Here is a 17,744-nt window from a genome sequence, read left to right on the forward strand (position 1 = left end):
CTCTGGAGCAGCAAACTGGAATGGCAGGAATGAGCAAAAATCCCGGGTGGTAGATGAGATGTATCAAACTCTGGAGCTATAGTGGGAACCCCGGGATGTCTTGACAGGCAGGGGGTGAGGAGCTACAGTGTAGTGAAGACTCAGAGCAGTGGCAAAAGAATGGCGGGGGGCAGTGGCAGCCCCCGCTCCAAGCGGGGCAGGGAAAAGCGGGCTCAGGATCCTGGAGATTTTTCACCTGAGGCACCCGAGCAGATGGTGAAAAGTCCCTCTTTTAGTGAGGTAGGGTGTTAAATAGGGTCCCAAAGCAATGGCTGCTCCAGCGAGCAGAGCTCCACTCACAGTAGAAGAAAGACAGCAGAAAGCAGAACCCCACAGTGGCGATGAATTCTCCCCACAGCGACCGCAGCTTCACCCCCCTCCGAACACTGAGAGAACGAGAGCTAGGGGCTCCACCCAACCCCGTTTTCCCAGTCCAAATCTCCCGGCATCTCTGCCCTACATGAAAAAACCCCAGGTAAAAGAGAGTAGCCATCTGGACCTCTCCCCAGAGCTGTGGCCATGTCTTTTGTCTCTCTTAAGTATCCAGTTGTTATTGTCTCCTAGCAACACATATAGGGGAAAATTTTTTAAGAGAAAAAAAACAAAAGGAGAACTCCTAAAACCCCCATACCCTTTCACTCCCTGTCTAGGTCTACCTGAGCTATTCCAATCTTAGCAGCCTTATCTACCTGTTCTTTGATGTTCTTCAGTGGCATGAATTTTGGGCACATGAGCATCTACATGAGGTACCTTCAGAGCCATGTTTTCTACCTGTGCAGCGATGTCCTGCCACAATGCAGCAGCCCAGATGGGTTTACCCCTGTATTGCCAATTGGTCTTCTTCCATTGCTGCAGCCACCCCCATAGGGCATTAGCCACCATCCAGGAGTCAGTATAGAGTACAGGCCACTTTTCTCATTTGGCAATCCCTAGGGGTATTTGGATGGCTTTCACTTCTTCAAATTGGCTTGACTTGCCTTCAGCAGCCTCAATGACTCGTCATGTGTAAAAACCATTGATCACCACTCTCTGAGTGCAATCTGTTAGCCATTTTCCTACCCATCTTGCAGACCACCCATACAGTTTGTATATTGCCAGTTTCTCCAGGAGAAGGCTGTGGGAAACAGTGTTGAATGCTTTGCTGAAGTCCAGGTGTCTTGGTTTAAAAGACAAATGTCTGCCAAGGAAGGTGGGAACCTTCCCGGAATGGAAAGATGACCCCTCCCTCCAAGTTACTGTAACCTTGAAATTACAGGACTTCCAGGCAAAAAGAACATATGAAAAGGAATAACAGTTCTTTACTAGAAAATATATATTAATTGAGACAGAACAAACAACACAATAAATGACGTTTCCCACCCACTAAGCACTGTTTCCCCCTTGGTGTAGTTATGACCACAACCGGCAGAGGCCGCTGCTGGCTCAGGCGAGGCAGAGAAGGTGCAGTAGCTCACTTGCAGCCAGCAGGGGGCACTCGGATGCAAGATCAGAACCTCCCAGGGGGGCAATTGAGGCTCGAATGAAAGGGAGGAAGGGAGCAGGGCTCGACCACAGTGCTGAGCCACCACGCAGAAAGAGATCCGGTGGAGACTGCCCTGGCTCCAGGCGGCACCCCATGTGACGGCTCAGGATTCCCAAGTGGCAGAGAGGCAGGGGAAAATCAGGCAGGTTCACTCATAGTGCCAAATTGCAGCGTAGCAAGGTCCCAGAGCCAAATAGACAAAAGCTCCCACAGCAGCCATGTGTCTGACTCCACTGGCAGAAGGAAGGCAGGCAGGACCCACTCCCCGCAAGGTCTTGGGCACAGACTACACCTCTCATGCAATATCTCCTGAACTGCAAGGGATGGGGGGGGAAAGGGACTGCCTGGGCAGCCTTTAAGAACATGCATGCTAAAGCAAACTCCCCCCCCATTATCACAGCTGTGACTCATCATTATGGGTCATCCCCCATGACAGCAGGTAAACAACATCTGCTGATCTCCCCATGTCAACAGAAGATGTTATTTTGTTGTAGGTTATCTGATTAGTCTGTCATGACTTGCCTTTGGTAAATCTGTGCTGGCTCTTCCCAATTACCTGCTTCATTTGGTTTGTGATAGTTTCTAGGAGGACTAGTTCAATTACTTTCCTAGGGATGGAAGTAAGACAAATGGCCTGTAGTTTCCTGGGTCTTCTTTTGGGCCCTTGTAGATGGGTATGACATTTACCCTCTTCCAGTCATTAGGGACATCCCCTCATCTCCATGTGTTACAATCTGGTTTAGAGCCAGGAAAGCAAAGCAATCTAAGTCTCTGAGCATAAACCGGAAAGAACCTGGAAGGTTCAAAATATCCCCAGAAATGAGATTAAAACCAAACGAGGTTAGATGTTGTTGCCAAAAAATGGATGTATTTTACTTGATAGTAAAAGAGGCAAAGAGAAGGGAAGAGAAAAGAAAGAGAGAAAGAAAAGAAGTGTGCGTCTGGGGTGGGGGAACAGGGAGAGGTGACAGGGGTTAGGTGGAAGCGTATCACCCATCTGAGGGTCCCAACGTCTCGTTGCTCCCCTCCATCTGGTCTGCTGGTGGTGAGGGTCCCCCGTTGCCGCTGTGGCCACGCCGCTACATGCTGCCACATGCCATGCCACGCTGCCACACCACACGCCACCACACGCCAAAGAGTGCAGAACTCCATGGATTAATATACACTTTGGGCCAGGTGGGAACCCCCACGTGTCTTTCTTACAGGGGCCAGCTTGACACACTGTCCCTTGCAACACTGAGGGTCTGTTGCATCATCTCTGGTGCTCTGGTGCAGGGTCTGGGGACCCCTTGGGGGTGGCCCCTGTGATGGGCCATGTCACCCCCTTCTGCTGTGGATAAACTTCCCCCCGCCCGGTGAGGACCCCTCAGCTTGGCTCCTGGGCACAGTTGGAGGATGGGCAGTCACTGTGCCTCTGACCAGAGGCTTTTCCAAGATACCCAGAGCCTCTCCTCCCTCCACCCCTTGGTTCGAGGGTCTGTTCGAGCCTGGCAGCTGATAGCCCTGGGGCTGTGGTCCTCATCTTGGAGGTGTTAAGCCTATGCTCAGTGAATGTCCCCAGCCCTGAGTTGTTACTTTATCTTATCTTCATCAGCGAGCAGTGTCAGGCCTCAGGGCCCCATTCAGGGTGTGGGAGTCTTCTCTTCAGCTTTTGTAATACAGTTTTAAAAGTCCTTTAAGAAAATGTTTAAGTCATAAAATATAATATTTCAGTCTCTGACACCATGGCTTTTCAAAAATTATAGACAGTGGCCTTGCAACAATATCAGCCACTTCTCTTTAACACCCCAGCGTGGATTCTGTCTGGGCACATAGATTTATGTGGGTTGAGCCCTCGCAAGAGGCCACAGACCATCCCTTCATTACTGGTTGGTTGACACGTGCATTGTAGCTACTTGATCCTGTGATCTGGGGTCCAGCTATGCTAGTCAAGACAGAGGCAAAGAAGGTATTAAGAACTTCTGCCTTCTCAGCATTATTGCTGACTAGTTTCCTTGCCCTGTTTAGCAATGGGCCTATGTCTTCCCTGTGCTTCTGCTTACAGCTCATGTATCTGAAGAACATGTTCTTGACATCTCTGGCCAATTTCAGTTCTAGCTGAGCCATGTGAAAAATGAGGTTCACTCTTAGTAAAATTTTAAGGAAAGTTTAATAAAAGGAACAATTAGGAGACAATGGCAAAAAGGGTATTACAGCCGGGTGCTTTGGCAGAAATCCAAAGGCACAACTCTACATCCAAAAGATCGTCTTTAAAAGTACATCTCTTATTGCATATTCATTACAATCATTCATAATTCATAAATTCTTTGGAGTTTCTGTGTATCGTCCTATCAGCCTTATCTTCCTCCTTGGCTCCATTCAGTCTCTGCTCCCTCCATAAATTCTTCTCTCTGGTTTCGGTTCTTCTTCTCCTCTGATAAGATACTCCAGGAATGTGAAGGTTTTCTCTGCCTATCTTTTCTAAATTGACTACAGAAACAATAGACATTCTATATCATGTATTACATTACAGAACCTAGGTAAAGTTTTCCTAACATTAAGGAACATAAAAAAGCCAACATCACAATACATTCATAACAATTATGTAACATGCGAAAAGCCAATATCACAATACCATTTATAACAGCCATAGCCTTCCTGACTGCATGCCCTAGCAATGTTCTTGTAGTTCTCAATGGCTATTTGGCTGCCTTTCCATAGCCAGTAAGCTGCTTTTTTCTTTTAAGCACACCCAAATGCTCATTGTTAAATTGTGTTAGTCTCTTGTTCTGCCTTCTTCCTTTCCCTTTGTAGGGGATTGTGGTGGGTTGACCAAGCCACTCTATCACTCTACCTCCTCAGAAAGATAGGAGGAGAAAAAAGATTAAAAACATGGGGGTCAAGATAAAGGCATTTCAATAGGATATATTTTGTCATTAAGATATTATTAACTAGCAATATCCAGAGGTTGATGTTTAGGAATAATTATGCACATAAATATTCTTATACCACTACTTGTGCGGATTTAGCAAAACTTGGTTTGTGGGGGCAGAGGAGAGAAAAAAAAAGAAGAGCTGTCTGAAACTTCTATGTCCGGCATAGAGTCAATAGTTGAAAGCTCTGACGATGGGCAGGTTACTAGGACAATTAGACAAGCTGGCGACGCCTCTGTGATGACATATTTAACAAAGGAGAAACCGCGAGAAGCCCTTTTTTCCTGCTTCCCTCTGAGGGGTGGCGAGGGGTTCCCCGGGCCCCTTCCCGGAGAGGGACGCCGGGTCCTCCCGGTGCGGCAGCTGGGGCTGGGCCACTGGGAGGAGCCACCCCGGAGCCGTGACCAGCTGCAACCAGCCGCGTGGCCCGGACCGTGCAGCGCGGGCTCCCTGGGGCTGGCGTAGTCCGCACGGTGCTGGCAGGCCCTTCTTGAAGCCGGCGCAGCTCGCGCGGAATCAGCAATAAACACCACGCAGCCGGCAGCAAGAGACATAGCGAGTATTTTTCCCAATGCGGAGCCCAGACAAGATCAACTTCTTAGCTGCAACTTGCAGGCACTAACTTTCTTCCAAGTCAGAGGAAAGGAAAAGTAAGGTCACGTGAAGAAGAAACATGGCGGCACCAAAGTCAGTTGGGGAAGGGAGAGGGCAGAGGCGCTCCCAGTGCCAGAACTGAGATTCTCCTGCAAGCCATGATGAGGACTATAATGCAACAAACTGTTGATACAAGGGAACTAGGGGTTAAGAGATGATATATTAGGAGCTTCCTGTTAAATGATATATACTGCTTGCTTAACAGTTATTGTGCTTGCCAAAAGCAGGAAGGGAGGATGCGAGGCTATTGATAAGAAGAAGTAACCGCCTATCACTGTTTCCCTATAATTCATGAGGTGCATGGGGGGGGTGCAGAGATCCATGCTCAGCCCGTGAAGAGGAATGCTCACACTAGAGTGTATATATGCTGAGAGGCTTTTAAAGATTGAAGAAGATAGCCTTTGCTTCCAGGCTAGAACACTTCATCCTTAAAAGACTAAACCCCATGAACTGTTATTGAATCAGGGGGGGATGGGGAAACAGAGGTTAAATGATTTGCTAAGAAGTTGTTTGTTAGAAGCAATGCATACAGCTTGCTCAACACTTATTGTGCCTACCAAAGCAGGATGAGAAGATATAAGACTATTGATAAAGGGAAGGAATCTTGACCAAAGATCCCATTTTCAACCCAAAACTAACTCAAACCAGTCTTGAATGTTGGGGAAGATGAAACAGGAAAGCCTTATAAATATGATTGCCTGACAAAAGATTTTGGGAATATGAAAACTATAAGCGACATCGAAATGAAAGCCACCTTTGAGATACCAAGTCTTAGTTACTGAACAACTGGAAAACAATGGTATGGCCAACTGAATGTAATCCCCTCTTGATTGAACAATACCCTCTGCTTGCAGGCAGGTCCAAGGGTCAGAGCAGACCCTACTAGCTCAGCAGAAGGGGTCCAAAGAGTAGTTTTTAGAAGTTAAGATGTAACACTCTATGGTAATATAAGAACTCTTATAGGCTGTATGTAAATGCTATAGGATTTGTATCTTGTATTAGATTGGTTAGTGACAATTAGAATATTCAGTACAGAAGATGATTTATTGTATTGTAACCAGGACTTCAGACACTCTTACTAGACACTCGTACTATACACTCTTACTATACACACATTCTCTCTCACTACTTCTTCACCCTCATTCCTCTCTCTCCCCCTCTCTCTCTTTGCTTACCCGCTTACTCTCTTGCTCTCTTGGGCCTGCTCAGAGCTGCCAGCTGCAGCTCTAAGCAGTGCCCCTGTACCCACGCCCTTTGCAATAAACCACATGTTCCAAGATCTGACTACAGAGATCTCTCGTCTCCGTCCGTCTACGCCCGGTCCCGACCGTCCGAACCCGCACCGAGCACCCCCCAGACAGAGTTCCTACACTTGAAGTTTGGACTTGGGCCAGGGACATAAAGAGCATGCGCAGGGAAGCAAGGTGAAAAGTTCAGGATGAGGAAGACCCTTTACTTCATTTGAAGAAGACTCTTATTTCATCCTGGAGACCCCTGCCCACGACCACCAGATGACACTGCGCAAGCTCAACGCAGATGTAAATGACTTTTGGACTCATTGTAATACTAGGCGGGGCTAGGTAATGAATATGTATAGGCATATTGGGAAACTTAATGAACATGGAACTTTTAACCCGATATATACCAAGCTGAATGCAGCTGTTGGCACGCATGACTTTGGAGGAATTATCCCCCATGGGTCCCAGCGCTGGAATAAACATACCTACTTGTCATGGGTTAGCTAGCATAGTCCCAGAAGTGATGTTCTGCAAAGGGGTGCTTACTTGTTTCCTCTGTGACCTGACAGAACCTATCAGCTGGCCAGTTTGAATATGGACAATTCTTTAAGCCACTTAAAATTGTGACCGCCGCTGTGATCCACACTTAAGAATAGAAACCCTGAGGCACAGGCTCTCTCTCGTTTCCAGTGCTGGGACAGGTGGCTGCGGGCCCCGTGTGGGGCCAGTGGGCCTGGCCCAGGCCCTGCTCGGGCCAGGCCGGGCCAGGCCACGGCCATCCTGGAGCCGATGGGCCCGGTTCCAACCGTGGAACCCCCCCCCCCAGCAGGGCTGTGGGCAGCCGGAGCGGCTCAGCTTCCCCCCCCCCTCCACTGCAGCCAAGATTTCAGCAAAAGCGGCACCGCTGTCCGGCAGAGGTCAGGTGACCAACAGCGATAAGCCACATTCCAGCTGCAAGGCCAAGGTGAGATTAACCCTTTTAGTGCTGTGAAGAGCTGAAAACCTGAGGGAAGAGAAAGAGGAGATGCTTAAAGCTGAAATTCTGTTGTGAAGCTATGATATATCAGAGTATCCCGTTGTAATTTCATGAAGATATGGGGGGTGGAGTGTTCAACTCGTAAGCAAAAGCACCTGCGCTGAGATAGGCAGATGCTGACGCAGCTGTAATTTCATGAGAAGTTTGGACAGGGAGAGATGGAAGCGATGAGGACTTTGGCTCCAAATGGGAAAGGAGAAAACCTCAGTTCCTAGAGATGCTTCCAGAGATAGTCCTAAAGATGAAGATGAGGATGACCCTTTGCTCCCAGGGAAGGAGAAGGGCCTCTGTTCTTAGAGATGAAAATGCTCCCAGAGATGGGTGAAGAGAACTTTTGTTTCTGAACGGCTCAACCTTAAAACTGTACCCCAAAAACCTTCAAGAGTGGACCCTCGAAAGCAGTTGTGGGAAAAGCTGCAAGTCGGGGGAAGGGACTCACATGCGAGCAGAGAGACTCCTCTTCCTAAATGGACTGAACTAAGTTATTTGGAAGTGGGCGGCTGTCTCGTTGTGATAATGTTTTCATAGCACGAGCAAGAAGAGACTTCTCTTTCTAAATGGACTGAACAAGGTTATTATGGAAGTGGTAAACAGACTGAACATCTTAAGGGTTGTCTTTTTACATTGTCAGTGGGAGAAGGGAGGAAGGTGGGGGGAGGAGAAGAGTTCTGAAGGTGTGGTATAATTTTTTTTCCTCTTTTAGGTCTGTTAATAAACTTCTTTATATTCTTTCAAAGTTGGTGCCTGCTTTGCGTTTCTCCTAATTCTTATCTCACAGAAGATAAACAGTAATGAGTATTTTGGGCCAAACCACTACACTACTTTACTACTTATTCCAATAGTGGAGTCTTTTCTGCATATCATTATGACCCACGCTGGCAGTTGTGGGAAAACTGTGAGACCCATGGGAGGGATTTCATATCTGCAGCAGGTTTGGGTGAGCTGTTGCTTGTGAAGGTTGAAACCACGCTAGAAAAGTTCGCAGAAAGTTCTCTCCTGTGGGAAGGATCCCACAGCACAGCAGAAGAAGCTCTTTTCCTTAAACATGAAGAAAGACTCTTGAGAAATTAAATACTGACCAAAACCCCATTTTTGTTTCCTTGCGCTGTTGGTAGAAAGAGGGAGGGACTAGAAAAGAAAGGTGTTCTTAAAGTTTGCTTTAGTTCTTATTACCCTTTTAATTCTGTTAATAATAAATCTTCTGTATACTGTTTAAGTTTGGAACTTGTTTTGCCTTAAAGTGTTTTTCTCCTGATCCTTATCTCACTCATGAAAATGAAGTTTTAATTCCCCCTCCTCTGCTCAGCTATAGCAGAGGAAAATAAGTGAATAGTGTTTCATGGGTGCTTGGCGCTTAATCAGTGTCAAACCCCGACACTACATAAATGTGGCATTTTGTGTGCTGATTGAAAATGTGCACGTGCTCCTTTTCATGAGAGAATATTTTGAAAAACATATCAGTTAAAAAAAGTGATGTTATTTCTTTGTTTTATCTTTGGTGGTTTTTAACTTGCATATATTGGTAAATTTCACTTGTATGTCTACATTTGAGGGTTTGCTTTTTGTTGCTTGTTTTTTCTTTCTTGTGATGTTTTAACCATGAAAGTGTTGCATATAAATAGAAAGATGAAATTTTGAGTCATAAATGCAAATTGTATAAATTGTTAATTTTTAGTAGGTTTGTGCAGTGTCAGTTGTTAAATCATGTCAGAATTTAAGACCCCACCAAAAGCAAGATTGTGATCAATGATGTAATTTTAAGGTACAATGTCTTGTGAAATGTCGTGTTGTAATGTTGCCTAACATCAGTTAAATGGAGATGTTTTATTTGAGCTGTCAGATCCTACATACATTACTGTTATTGTGGTTTGAGAATGCCTTTTCTTTTTGGATTATTACAGCACGTTCTGGGGGATTTCTTCAAAACTGATGCAGTATTGCTTTTCTTCCCCTGCAGTTTAAAAAGAACCAAAAATTTTATCCCTACTATATAAAGGTGTTGTAGGTGCAGGGGGGTGCTCGGTGCGGGTGTAGACGGACGGTCGGGACGGTGACGGATGGTGACGAGAGATCTCTGTAGTCAGATCTTGGAACATGCGGTTTATTGCAAAGGGCGTGGGTACAGGGGCACTGCTTAGAGCTGCAGCTGGCAGCTCTGAGCAGGCCCAAGAGAGCAAGAGAGTAAGAGGGTAAGCAAAGAGAGAATAGTAAGAGTCTACAGTAAGAGTGTATAGTAAGAGTGTATAGTAAGAGAGAGAGCACGAGTGTCTAGTAAGAGAGTATAGTAAGAGTGTATAGTAAGAGTGTATAGTAAGAGAGAGAGCACGAGTGTCTAGTAAGAGAGTATAGTAAGAGTGTAGTAAAAAGTGTCTGAAGTCCTGGTTACAATACAATAAATCATCTTCTGTACTGAATATTCTAATTTTCACTAACCAATCTAATACAAGATACAAATCCTATAGCATTTACATACAGCCTATAAGAGTTCTTATATTACCATAGAGTGTTACATCTTAACTTCTAAAAACTACTCTTTGGACCCCTTCTGCTGAGCTAGTAGGGTCTGCTCTGACCCTTGGACCTGCCTGCAAGCAGAGGGTATTGTTCAATCAAGAGGGGATTACATTCAGTTGGCCATACCATTGTTTTCCAGTTGTTCAGTAACTGAGACTTGGTATCTCAAAGGTGGCTTTCATTTCGATGTCGCTTATAGTTTTCATATTCCCAAAATCTTTTGTCAGGCAATCATATTTATAAGGCCTTCCTGTTTCGTCTTCCCCAACAGGTGTATTTAAAATATTTTAAAAAATGAAAAGTACTCCAGTGCCTTTTTTTAAACATGCTGATTTGTTATTCACTTATTTCTCTGCAGGGTGTAATAGGTGTACAGCTGGTGATTACTATGGTAATGGCTACTGTCATACAGAAGATCATACCTCACTACTCTTTTGCTCGTTGGCTTCTCTGTAGTGGCAGGTAAGATACGAAAAAGTTGCTGCATTGTGTTTGAATATGGTAACACAATTATGCATTAGTGTCTTGGTTTAAGACAATTTAAGAGATAGGCACTCTGGAATGAGTTGCCTCCTGTTATAGTATTAACCAATCTCTTTCCACCAATAAGGAGAAACTAAATATGAGTAGATATAAGTGAAAAAATAACAGTTTACTAACAAGCAAAATTGTAACAGGCAAAAATAACAGTAAATACTTGCAATGTACAAAATTGCTAAGTCTCACAAACTCCATGGGAACAAAGAGAAACCCAAAATGGCAGAATACCCCTCTGTCCCAAGATGGCAGCCTTCGCAGGCAGCTGCATGGTCCAAGACACAAAAGGAAAAGATGGTGTCCCAGAAGAAACCCTCCTGGGAAGGTAGGATCTTACAGAGCCGTTCTAGTGGCAGACGAAGAATTGCTGGCTGTCATGGGAGAAGTGGAAGCTTCAGACAAGCCCTGCCTTAGCCTCAGAACTTGGCAACAGTTTAAATTTAAGGAATCACTCTGGCCCACAAATTCTATTGATGGCAAATCAGATAAATTTATTAAAAAAAATTATTTATTAAACAGATGAAATAACAGATGAAAGATCTTAATCAGAATTACTTACTACACAGTATAAAACTAAACTACTAGTAGATTACAGCATAACATAAAACAGTGCACAACATCTCGGTATCTATATTAAAGCTAGCAAAGAAATAGTATAGATTAGGAGTTGAATGTAATTTACCACCAAAATGAAAATAATGTACACAGATTCCTTCACTTAACCCCTGGGGAATAACCATGAAGCAGGTGTCCCTACTCTTGGGAGAAACTTCACACATTTCCAGGGAAATGTATAGAAGATTTCTGCTTTGTGAAAGTTTGGTGCCACTTTTATAGTTGTAAATTGAGGTGTCAGTCAGAAATCCAACTTACCTTGTCAGATCTCACTTCAACAGTGAGATGTTTATTGACAGTTGGGAGATGCCACACCAGTGTTAACCCCATGGAGTCAAAATTACTCACTACAAGACAGCTTGTCCTGTTTGTTATCTGATGAGTTAACAAACAACAGATAAGCTCTTGTGGGGGGTAAGATGCCCTGCTACACCGGTATGTGTGAAGTCAGTGCCACCGCTTGCCATTTCCTTCTGCCACCTGCTGGACTCCCCTGGTGTTGGTGCTGCTGTCTTCCGAGCCACTGGTGTAGGGGGAAAAAGAAACGTTCTCTTGGCACTGATGCAGGGTGGACCAGTCCCGGGACCGGCTCAAGCTTCACACTGCCCGCAGGGTTTGCAAAATTCACTCTAAAACAGTTTCGGTTTATGAAATGCAGTTTTTCCGAGTTGCTTCTGTTGCAAGCCAAGAAGAACCTGCCCGAGACAACTTCTGACAAAGCAGAGCCTCTGCCTTGAGCAAAAGCCACCAGGCAAATGAGAGAGCCCCGCTCCTGTGCTCCCACTTAATAAACCCAGGCAGCCTCTGGGACATTATCAACCTCTTATTCCATATAATCTGATTAATGCCCAAATTAATACCTTTCAACTGTACGCATATATGCCTATATACATATAACTATATACAAATGCAATTATTTCAGTAGCCACTGACCACCCCCCAGGATATGGACTAAGTTCATTGGGTCCATGACTGATATAACTGGAGCAGTCCATAGTCATCCATGGTAGTTACAATTTGCAGTGGAAGTGACATTCAGGAACCAGTGTTGCATATGCATTTCAATATTACAGGCTGTTCTCACCCAAACTCAAATCCCCCTGAGGCATACAAGATGTGTCCCCATCCCTCTGCATTACCCACCAAGTGTAAACAGGTCCTTGAGCAAAAACAATCTCACAGATGGGTCTGCCTTTGCTCAAGGTGGGATTAATCCAAATGTCTTTTCTAACATACCTCTCATACGCACCCCAGGGACTTTATCTCTGTCTGCTGTACGCAGATGTTTAGACTGGGCAGGGCCAGCTCAGTTAGTGGAACCTCTGGTGTTGACTAGCCATGTAGCCTTTGCTAAATGCAGATCCCACTGCTTGATGATGCCACCACCTATTGCCTTCAGTGTGGTTTTTAACAGTCCATTGCACCATTCAACTTTCCCAGCAGCTGGTGCCTGATAGCAATACCATGTTCTCTAGCCCAGGTGTTTATAAGGCTATTTTTGAAATGAGTCCCATTGTCTGACTCAGTTCTCTCAGGGGTGCCATGTCACCACAGGAATTATTTTTCAAGGCCCAAGATGGTGTTCCAGGCATTGGCGTGAGGCGCAGAGTACCTCTCCAGCCACTCAGTGGTTGCTTCTACCCTTGTAAGCACGTAATGCTTGCCTTGACAGGTTTGTGGGAATGTGATGTAATTGATCTGCCAGGCCTCCCCATACTTAGACCACCACCCCCCATACCACAGGGGCTTTACCCACTTGGCCTGCTTAAACACAGCATACATTTTGCAATCATGGATTACCTGTGATATAGTGTCCACGGTTATGTCCAACCCTCGGTCATGAGCCCATTGGTATGTCACATCTCTTCCCTGATGACCTGAGGCATCATGGGCCCACCAAGCTAGAAATAACTCACCCGTATGTTGCCAGTCCAGATCTACCTGTGACACTTTGATTTTGGCAGCCCGATCCACTTGTTCATTGTCCTCAGTAGCCCAACTCTTGGGCACACATGCATCTACATGATGGATTTTCACAGCCAGCTTCTCTACCCGGGCAGTGATGTCTTGCCAATCTTCAGCAGCCCATCTGGGTTTTCCTCTGTACTGCCAATTGGCTTTTCCACCTTTCCAGCCACCCCCACAGAGCATTTGCTACCATCCATGAGTCAGTGTAGAGGTAGATTGTTGACCACTTCTCTCGCTTGGCAATGTCCAAAGCCAGCTGGATGGCTTTCTACTCTGCAATCTGATTCAATCCACCTTGTTCCTAGGTAGCTTCTGTGACTCACCGCGTAGGGCTCCATACAGCTGCTTTCTGTTTTCGATTGGTCCCTACAATACGGCAGGATCCATCAGTGAAGAGAGCATATCGTCTCTCACTTTCTGGTAGCTGGTTATATGGTGGGGTCTCCTCAGCATGTGTAACCTGCTCCTTGTTGCAGTGGGAATACTGCAACATACATATATCAAACCAGGAGTCCCGTGGAAAGGAAATATATAGGACAGACAGATTCTTGATAGCTGTTTCAGAGAGATGTTTATTTCTCCAGCCGCATGGCCGGGGCTCTGCCAAGTGTCACGATCCGCTAATGCAAGCGGGGGTCGTGATGGTTCGTTTATCGATCTCAGAGTGTAAAAGGACACAAGAGATTTCAGTTTTAATCAAAACAACGCACCTTTATTAAGTGCCCACAACACAGTAATGCAATAGAAGAGAGTAAGAGAGAGAGAGAGAGAGAGAGAGAGAAACAAAGTAGAGAAGGGAAAAAAGAGGGGCAATAGCTACCAACGGATGAGACGAAGTCCTTGTGGTCTTCCGCCAATAGATTCATCTTCCTTCCGTGGGGAGATCTCCTACTTGGTTATTTCAGAAGGTCCCTTTATAGTCCCTTTCAGAAGCGAGGGGCAACTGGCCAAGAGGTTGGGAAATCTACAGCCATTGTTATGGGGTCCGTTGCTTTGGGAAACAGGTACAGGACAGACGTACAAGACAGGTGTACCGGAGAGGTGTACAGGACAGGTCATTCCTTTCCGCTTCAGCGCAGTCCTTCCCACCTGGGCAGCAAGAACGGCGCAGTCCATTGTGACCTGCACTAATTTTCCTCAGGAATGCGTACCAGTTCCCAGTGGGCACACCCGTAGGCAACACTTGGCAGACAATCCCACCTCAGCCAGGCCAGGACTGCTGTGTTCAGTCTCTGTCTTCGGCGATGATCGTGAGGCAGATGAGGGATTTTCGGACCGTCTCTTACACCGAGGAACTGTTACAGTCACCAGACCAAGGGTCCTTCTGCCCGCACAGGGAAACACAAACCAACCAATGGGGAACAAGGCTGAGCAGGGGCAGGGAAACCCCGTGTCTGTCCCCTCAGGGCCCCTCTCCCAGGGCTACATGGCAGGGGAGGAGACCCCAACACCTCACCCGTTTTATTTTAATAAAAGGAGAATGAAAACAACTGGATAAACATAGCAAGAACAGTTTCAAAACAAAACAAGCCACCCTCCGGAGTTTTTAAATGTCCAAACAGATTCTGTGGAACATCTCAGGGCTGACAGAAGGGAGACAGAAATCTCTGAGCATGCTTTGTGGGGAAACTGAGGCAGGAGAGGGTTTAACTTCTTCCCTCCCCCTTTTCATCCCCCACTCGGCATTGGAAAGGGATTTTTGGGGAAACAATTGGCAAAAGCATGGTTTTGTGAGGGAAACCATGGATGAAAAAACGGATTAGGAATACACTGGGGGTAATAGGACATAGGGTAAAAGGGAAAGGTGGGATTAGGAAAGGGAGACTGTAGGGGGGACTTACAATGGAGATATTGTCTAACATGACTACGATTTTTTGCATATATACTGCCTTTTACAGGAACACCATCAGGCCCAGTGACCTGTGATGCTTGTAACCCTTTTCTACCTTGTATAATTTTGAATTCCACCACCTCTCCATCTCCCAAGCTTGGGATGCATTTTTCAGGGTTATTCTTTTTAATAGCAGTTCTATGCACGAATATGTCTTGCTGGTTGTCACACCTTGTTATAAAACCATAATTTTGCTTAACATTATACCATTTTACTATCCCTGAGATCTTAGCTACTATAATCTTTTCCTTTTTCCAAGTGGCTGCTGTTTTCTGTCTCGCTGCGTCTTTGCTCTCTCTTTCGGTCGCTCCCGTGTTGGAATTGTCGGAGCTGCTGGTGCCTGCGCGCTCTTCCCGGGGTCACGTTCGGGGCTGCGTGGGCCGGGCCGGGCCGCGCCGCTCAGTTCTCCGTGCGTCGCCTCCTCTGGTTGCAGCTTTGCTGCTGATGCCAGGCACTGTACCCACGTCTCGGCCGGGCCCCCGAGCGACGACTCCCCCGTGCCCTGCTCCAGCGCGCGTTTCGGTTCGGCGCGGCTCCGCTCCACCGCCGCCAGCCGCTGCCCACGTGCCGCCCCTCTCGGTCGGGCGTTCACGGGGCTCGCTCCACCACGCACTGCGCGGGGCCGTGCGGGCACCGCCGGTTCCCGCCGCGGCTCGCGTGTCTCCGCCCGTGCGCGGGAACTGCCTCGCTGCTGCTCGCAGAGCACTCGGTGCACGTGGCCTGGGTCGCACGGTCCCTGCGCCAGGCTTCCCTTCGCCAAGACACAGCTGACATTGCTCAACAGTCTTGGTAACTAAATAATATTCACGAAAATATTCTTCCATCGGCATATATTTTGACTCCAATATTAACTGTGTCCAAACGGTTTTCCAAAAGCCCTTGGTAAGAATTAAATCCCAAGAAACATAGAAAAAGTTCTTAAACAACCATGCCAGGAAGTGTTTCAGTTCTTTTTGAGCTTGAATTAAGCTAAAATTTACAAATCGTTGTTCAAGAATCATTTTAAGTTTAAGATAAATGTCCATATGCGGCTCTGAAAGCCAAGAGTCTTCCCACGGTTCCTCCATAGTTTAGATATGGAATAGAAAAGCAAAACCAAGAAGAGGAATCCAAAGTTTCCAGGGTTTACTCACACAAATCAGTTGCTTAGGGATCGGGGATCGTTCTGCTCACAAATCTCTACCAGCTCCTCTTCCTCTTCAGATGATAATCCAAAACTCTCACCTTTGGGCCAGTTCATGATGACTTCCAAGATCCCAGGGTGATTTGGATTTCCTGTTTGAGCTCACTGTGTGATTAGATCAATCCACTTACTCCAGGTAGCATCGGTGGCATGATGTGTTGCAGGGGTTTTCCCTTTAAACATCCAGCCCAGCACTGGCAGTCACGTTGCTAGAAGCAGCTGTGCTTCAGTGCCAATCACTTCTGAGGCAGCTTGAACGCTTTCATAAGATGCAAAAATCTCTTTTTCAGTTGGGGTGTAGCTGGCCTCAGATCCTCTGTATGCCCGACTGTCTTGGGTTACAGTGTAAGGTGTAACCAAAAGTGGGTATTCTACTACCATCTACATAAACTGTTAAAATGGGAGGAGCAGTGTTCTTTCTCTTCTCCATGACTCAGCCCTGATAACTCCCTCCAAGGAAGAAGCAGCCACCCTGGGGGGAGGGGGGGCGCATCCCCGCTAATGGGCCATCAAGGTCTCCCAGCATGACTCATAAAATTATATCATCCCATTGTGAGATGCCCCGCCCAGGGGGAGGAACCAAACATTCCAACCTGGATATAATCAGAGGTTTGGAACACCACTATAGCACTACCACTGGATTCCCAGAGGACAAGAGCTCAATAACCACCACCGGACCTCCAGAGAAGGACCAGACCTTTTCTACAGGATCACTACTTTGGCAGAATCACATCCATCACTTCAACGGGACTGCAATCACTGTTTAATCAGACTGCTACCACCACCCTGACCAACAGGGTATCAGGTCATATTTTGACTTTGTCAGTTTAAACCAGTGTTTCTGTGGTATTGCATTTATTTTAAATTTTCCTACTAAATTGTATTTCTGACTTGGAATCTCTTACAAAATATTTATGTGGAGTTGACACTGAACCATGCTGTAAATCAAGTCTCTCCGGATGGGAGAGAATTTGCTGAAAGTCCTTGCAAGGAGTTTCAAAGATAAACCGAGACTTTTCCTTGAGTTTCAATGCTTACAGATAGTTGTTTATTAAGTCTTATCAGAGGAACAGAGCCACTAGCGTGACCCAGGTACAGCATAGAGCACAGAAAAGCAGGAGTGAAGGCCTCTCTATCAAGATTTAAACAGCCTTTTAAAGATATTTTAACCAATAGTTGCTAAAATTGTACATTATTTTCACTTTCCTACCAATTATTCAGTAACACGACTAGGAACTGCAGAATTCTCTATCCAATCATTCCAAACTACTTTTACTGCAGAATATGGAGTAGTAGAAGAAGGAGAAGAAGGTTTAGAGAACAACAACAATCCTCCATTTTGATATTTTTTACTCTTATCTATTTACTACAAAGAGAAGCCCAAAACCTCTATTTTCACCCTGTGACAATCTTACATAGTAGTCTACCACCTAATTCACACCACTGTATTTTCTAGTTATTGTCTGACCGTTGGTAATTTTTTCCAAGGTTGGAGGCTAAAACAGTGTTGTTCAGGGGGGTAAGAACCCTTAAAAACAGGCAGAGAAATATTCTCGGCACTCTGGGTTCCTACATGGAGTTAATTCCTCTGTTTGTTTGCTTTCAAACTGACTCCAGAATCCGAGAGGTTGTCCT

The 17,744-nt window shown here is 45.9% G+C and overlaps 1 protein-coding gene across 1 annotated transcript in view; it reads left to right on the top strand.

Annotated features, from left to right (window-relative positions):
- LOC309584566 (transmembrane protein 161B-like) overlaps positions 1 to 17,744 on the top strand; it is a gene marked incomplete at its 3' end in the record, with an annotated part of 152,036 nt that overhangs the window by 41,808 nt on the left and 92,484 nt on the right. The window contains exon 2 of the mRNA XM_082300648.1: positions 10,274 to 10,377. Coding sequence (XP_082156774.1) covers positions 10,274 to 10,377 — 104 coding nt within the window. The remainder of the gene's footprint in view (positions 1 to 10,273; positions 10,378 to 17,744) is intronic.

Source organism: Coloeus monedula (genome assembly GCF_965178545.1).
Source record: "Coloeus monedula genome assembly, chromosome: W".
Classification (NCBI taxonomy): Eukaryota; Metazoa; Chordata; class Aves; order Passeriformes; family Corvidae; genus Coloeus; species Coloeus monedula.